The sequence below is a fragment of the Mugil cephalus genome, chromosome 7 (genome assembly GCF_022458985.1).
Source record: "Mugil cephalus isolate CIBA_MC_2020 chromosome 7, CIBA_Mcephalus_1.1, whole genome shotgun sequence".
Lineage (NCBI taxonomy): Eukaryota > Metazoa > Chordata > Actinopteri > Mugiliformes > Mugilidae > Mugil > Mugil cephalus.
In genome coordinates this window covers 26,471,627-26,477,643 of record NC_061776.1, presented here as the reverse complement: position 1 = coordinate 26,477,643, position 6,017 = coordinate 26,471,627, and the positions used below count along the sequence as shown (strand labels likewise).

Below are 6,017 nucleotides of genomic sequence, written 5' to 3'. Positions count from 1 at the left end.
TGACAAAAAATAAAATAGTTTATTACCTAAATTTCGTCGGTTCTTGTATAAGCCAAGTGTGACTGTGACAGAGCACAGGAGGTTTTGCAGAGTGACACCTCATAATGTTTAAGCCTATCAATATCAACACCAGACACCCAGTTAGCTCTACTTTATTAAATAATAAAACAGTCTTTATTAAATGCACAGCTGCTAACATCAGCAATTGCTGAACTGATTTATTACTTTAAGAAATCCCATCATAACTTTCAGTCCATTACATATGTTGTGCCACAAATTCAGCAATCACATGTACAGCTGTTTATTACTTAATAAGCTTAAGTAAATAAAAACATTTGTTTTCCTTTGTTTATAAATTCCATTTTTACACAACTCATGATAATGTGTGAGAAATTTTCCACAACAATACTGTATAAAGTTACAAATACTATGTGACCGTAGAAAAGAAAATATAAAGAATCCGTACAAGAACCTTAACACAGGTAATATTGCCCTGACCAGAATGAATCGAGTCTAGACACTACAGTCGATCTCAAAAAAGATTATGACATGGAGTTTGTATTTCAGAATTGACCTATAGACATTTCAGTGAGACATACTGATCAAAATTCTTATGTTTTGTGTTAATAAAAAATAATCAATTATCGGAGGTTTCTATCCAATAATTGAAACTTTTTGCAAACATTAAACAACATGGCAGTTTTGATGACTTTTTAAACCTAAGAGAACACATCCTAATGCACATTTTCAGTCTAGTGGGACAGACACAGCAGACAGTAGAGCCTCTGGTTCTGCTTTCCTTAAAACTTCACTTTTTATCAGCAGCAACTTCTCTTCGTGTCTTGTGGTGCAGCCTCCTCCAGGTTGGCTCTATCTGATTCTGAGAAGACAGGTTCATGTATATTTTTTATAATCTTACCATTACCATTTCCACTGACAGCATCTGTGTTTATTAGGGGCTGAGTAATATGCTTACTGATGGTAACTCCACGTCCAATGTTAGCAGGGACACCATTCTCCTTGTCTTTCAGTATGCAGTTCTCAAAGGCCAATGCTGCTATCCTGAAGAAAAACCCCTGCACGTTCTCTCCTAAAAATAAGAAAATCTATTGTTTCTTGGATGCAGATTACCTACACTGTCTTAATTTACCATGCGGCACTGATACCCTTGGTTTTACCTGTTTTAGCTGAAACAGCCCAAAACTCTGCATGCATTTCTGTTGCAATCCTGAGAGCATCTTTCTCTGTCCTCCGTTTTTCTTCTAAGGGCTTAAGAGTAACATAGTTTAACAACAGAAGAAAAATGCATGCATAGAATTTGGAAAATATACATTCAACATAAAACATACTCACCAACAGGTCAGTCTTAGTGCCGACCAAAAAGACAAAGCAGGAGTTAGGCTCATTTTCTCTCAAGGCCTCCTCCAACCATTGGCTATGAAAACAAAACAAAAAACTCTTAAAACATCTTACAGTGCACAATACACCATAATCCAGTCTGCCACCCTCCCAAATATTGATTTGAGTACTCAAAGTTCATACTGTAAGTGACAACAGTAATGTTCATCACTCATAATGACTATATACACCAGTAGAGGAAATCCAGTATTTATCAGACCTACCGTGTATTATCTAGAGATTTAATGTCGGCCATGTCAAACACCGTGACAATGACTGAAAAATATGGACAACATATTTCTGTATTATTAATTTACACAAGTTACAATGCACAGAATCATGCACACAACTGTTTTTTTTTAAGTTAGGTTACAACTTACCTTGAGCACCTCTATAGTATGCAGAAGCAATGCATTTAAATTTTTCCTGTCCAGCAGTATCCCAGCTAGAACCAAAAGTCAGTGCCATTCAACACAGAAACAACAACATAGAAAAACACGAAGCATTTGCAGTTGCATGTTTGAAGGATTTCTTAATTAGAATCAGACTACTCACATCTGAAGGGAGAAAGGAGTCCCACATATCTCAAACCTCTCAATCTCAAAATCCACTCCTATTGTGGCTTTGTAGTCTCTTTCAAATACATTTTTACAAAATCTGCAAATAACAGAAAGTTCAAGTCAGTTTTTGGTTTGTTTGACTACATGCTAATTAATTCAGCAAGTTCCAGCAAAGACACATGTTCATATATTATAACTGAGCAAGATTTCCATATATGTGTACAGATTTTTTAACATGATATTGAATGATGTTTTGTGGCTGGTATCAGGGAAAATTATGTTTAGTGACCAATCAAAGGGGTAACAGGATAAATCTGATTGTGAGCGGGACACATTTTGTCAGATCTCCTCTCTTTACTTCTTACAAGAAATGTTGGTTTAATAATTCAGTGAACAACACAAGCATCTACTGGTGGCTCTAGATCAGTCATTTCAAAACTTCTGGAAAACCATGTTCCGTGGGCAACATAGGAATGTTGAAACCAATGGTCCATTTTGTGAAACTCTCTTTCAGACTTCTACTGACAGTTGCACTGCATGGGAGCTGATCCAAATACAGAAGAAAATTGGCTTAAATGTATAACAAACTGATGATATGGAAAAATTTGCAAGAGATGTATATAATTAGAGGTTTGCCTCAAGATCGCAGCCGCTTAAATATTAATTTGCATTCCATTCCTACTATGGCAAATATGATTCATTCCATGCAAATTACGTAGAGATGTAAAATGCCCTGCTGACAATAATCCATTATAACATCCATAGGGTGGTTTTCAGGGTGCCTGCCAATGTGTAAATAGAAAAGGGGGTCTCTGTGATCTCCTTCATGTTATGTCATATGACATAACATAAGAATCATTGCTCAACAATGAGGTACCTGTTAATGAGACAGGTCTTCCCCACATTAAGGTCTCCAACAACCACCACTTTTGACATTTTCTGACGGTCCCAACTTTAAAGAAGACAACAGGTTATTCAGTAATAAGATGTACAGTGCTTTCTTTCAAAGTGATGTTCAAAACCAGGCTCACGGCTGATGGATGACAGCTCTGTCTTTACAGGCTGCTTTAGTCTGAATGTCCCAGTCCTTCTTCAGGTGCAAGGAAGCCTCAGGTGCATAGCACTGACAACAACAAAACACATACAAGTAATATATATTGCACATAACGAATACATGTGATAAAATGACTAGAAGGGTATAATCATATCAGCGACTGTGTGTGACTTATATAATCACATTGGTGCGTTTTAGCTAAAAACGTTTGTGTTCTCAATCACACTTGTTGACAGCAGGAAATTAAAAGTTATTATATAACAAATGGACAGTAACATATATATTGCTGAGATATGTTTTTCGAAACCATGAATATCAACCTCAACATGGAAAAAAATTATCATCACAATGTTGGTGGAATTTGATTTTTAGGACTCATCCATTTGGTACCATGAATACGTGTACCACATTTTAAGGTAATCCATGTGATGGTTGACACTAAAGGTCAAAATCTTAATGGTGGCATAAGACAAAGAATGATGTTTACATTTATAATCATTTATATTGAATAGTTAGATTACAAATCATAGCAACTCACATTTTCTTATCAAAATTATAGATGATAAAATGGTTAATATGGAGAATAGTCAGAGGGCAAAAGGACATGTTGACTGAGCTCAGACTGTGTAGCTGCAAGAGCCCTAATTACCCTGAGTGTTGTGATGTGACACCAATTTAAGTCTCTGGGAAAGTTAGACAGCAGTCACACACTTCCGATAAATTCTATATCCTTCAGATTTTACATTTCTACATTTCTGCAAGCACACTGGTCAAACAGTAAAAAAAAAAAAAATCTACCTCAGGGAATTTGCATATGACCCTGTCTCTGCTGATTGGTGGAGGAAATGGAATTATCCCACTCTTGTTATTCTGCATGATGTCCTGTGGGTTGAACAAGTAACAGCAGTTAGTTTGATCTACTACTATTGTTCAATATTTATGTGCATTTTTACAAAGATCACATGTCATTCGAACCAAAAATACAATTTTAAAGTTGAAGACCCTTGAATTATTCTTTTTTATCAAAGCATTTCACTTCATTGCACCTATGCAGTATATGTAAGACAAACTCAATTTATTGCTAGTATCCGTTTATGAGAACATGTCATGTAAAAGGTTAGAACTAAGACAAAGTATAAAATATCATAAACTATCTAATATACAGTCTATGAACTAAACTGAGCGTACCTTAAATTTAAAACTAAACTGAAGATAGATAGATAGATAGATAGATAGATAGATAGATAGATAGATAGATAGATAGATAGAGTTTACATTTTAATCATTGCACTACATACGCTAATTAATGTGTATATGCGTTAGTCCTGCGATAGGCTGGCGACCTGTCCAGAATGTATCCCGCATCTCGCCCGATGCCAGCTGGGACAGGCTACAGCAACCCCCGCATCCGAGTGAGGCTTAAGCGGTATGGAAGATGAGATGAGTTTTAATTGTTTATCCATCTCCTGCCGTCACAGCTATAACCCTGGTAGCGCTTTTATTTTGAAAGTCAACACCGGACGCATCAATGCTTTTTGTGTACGGTGACGTTCGTGACGACAGGAAGATAAGACTTTACAGCTTTTTTTTTATCTCTTGATTGTCTGCTCTTTTCTATTTTAGTGACTTGGGCCGTGCTTCAAATCACTAACAGGGCGGAAGATGTTTACTCACAGCGGATGAAATCGCGTCGATTGCCTCCTCGATTCCGCTGGCTGCGTCGCACGCTGCTGTTGCAAGCCCTCGCGCTGTTTGATGAGGTTCCCGTTTCCATGACAACCGTACTGTAGTGAGTGTCATGTGACAATTGGGCTTTTATTGCATACGATAAAGAGTGCGGACCGCTGCAGGCTTCCACGAGCATCTATGTGTGACTATAACATAGCAATAAATAAGATCTGATATTCAGGACCATACACCAATTAGGCAATGGCAGCAGCATATTCAGACGTGTTAACTCTGCCTTTGCCACTACAAGAGGGACTATCAAGGAGTATGACCTGGCACTGCATCAAACAAGCACGCTCCAATTCTTCCCAGTAACTCTCCTACAATACTGCTGCATTATGTTTGGGACACAGTTATTCATTACAGTGCTATGGAAACCCAGCTGCATGAAACACATTCTAAATGCACATAAACTCCACCACGTAAATCATCATGTCAGCATAATTTGCCATACTTCAATGATCCAGAATGGTGACCACCGGAACTGGATTCTTTACTGGTTTAAAACAGCAATGTAATTTGTTTTCCAGTACAAATAAACTGTTCCATTTCTAATTTTACATGTGTGAATGTTAGCCATAAAGTAACGTAAGTAAACAAATACACACAATGGACCAGATGGATAGAAATAATGGATAGAAATAAAATAATGCATAGATAGATGGACCCTAAAGTTCAAGGTAAACCAACTTGTAACACAAGTTGATCACCATTGGGGGTGAATAGGGTTTAATAAAGTCAGGATGTTTTCATGTCTTGAATCTCAATGTAGGCAACTCCCCCATTTCATGAAATAGAAATTCTGTGGTACGCAGGGTGTTTGTAGTGATCTATCTATAGGTCCCTCTAATGTTTGGTGCAGTGTATGGGATGGATTGTCTATAATGGAGAGCAATTTATCCAGTGTCCTCCTGTCCCTCACTGAGACAAACAACTCCAACTCTCTGCCAATCACACATCCAGCCTTTCGGATCAATTTGTTGATGTCTTTTTTGCTGGTACTACTCCCCCAGCAACAAACCACAGCCACCTCCAGGCCCTGGATGGTGATGACCTTATTTATAATTTATTTACAAGGGATAAAAAAACATGTATATACATATATATATACAGGGTTATGTAATTTGTTCAGTTAATAATAATGCATATATTCCAAAAAAGCGTTGAATAAGGTCAGCTGGACTTGTAGAATTTCTTGAAGACATTTCGCCACTCATCCGAGTAGCTTCTTCAGTTCTGATAAACTAGTGGGAAATTCAGGTTTAAATAGGAAAAAC

At 37.2% G+C, this 6,017-nt stretch overlaps 1 protein-coding gene across 2 annotated transcripts; it reads right to left on the bottom strand.

Moving 5' to 3' along the window:
• Nucleotides 1-136: 136 nt before the first annotated feature.
• On the bottom strand, nt 137-4,930 carry rab36 (RAB36, member RAS oncogene family). Of its 2 annotated transcripts, none has more exons than XM_047589674.1 (11): nt 4,687-4,930; nt 3,811-3,894; nt 2,990-3,081; nt 2,836-2,910; nt 1,954-2,055; nt 1,779-1,843; nt 1,623-1,674; nt 1,354-1,435; nt 1,179-1,269; nt 977-1,090; nt 137-880 (listed from the first exon to the last, which is right to left on the bottom strand). In XM_047589674.1, the coding sequence occupies exons 1-11, from the start codon at nt 4,810-4,812 to the stop codon at nt 819-821; spliced, it is 945 nt and encodes a 314-aa protein (XP_047445630.1). In that variant the 5' UTR covers nt 4,813-4,930; the 3' UTR covers nt 137-818. The 2 variants fall into 2 exon arrangements, with proteins under 2 accessions (XP_047445630.1, XP_047445632.1); XM_047589676.1 differs by lacking the exon at nt 4,687-4,930 and adding an exon at nt 4,356-4,481.
• Between the last annotated feature and the right edge of the window lie 1,087 nt (nt 4,931-6,017).

Excerpts from the sequence above, each read along its gene's own strand:
- rab36 (XM_047589674.1), bottom strand. The coding sequence starts at position 4,812 with ATGACACTCACTACAGTACGGTTGTCATGGAAACGGGAACCTCATCAA. Across the intron at positions 1,844-1,953 it reads ACTCCTTTCTCCCTTCAGAT|CTGGGATACTGCTGGACAGG; the intron begins GTGAGTAGTCTG and ends TTTTGGTTCTAG. Across the intron at positions 881-976 it reads TGGACGTGGAGTTACCATCA|AATCAGATAGAGCCAACCTG; the intron begins GTAAGCATATTA and ends CTGTCTTCTCAG.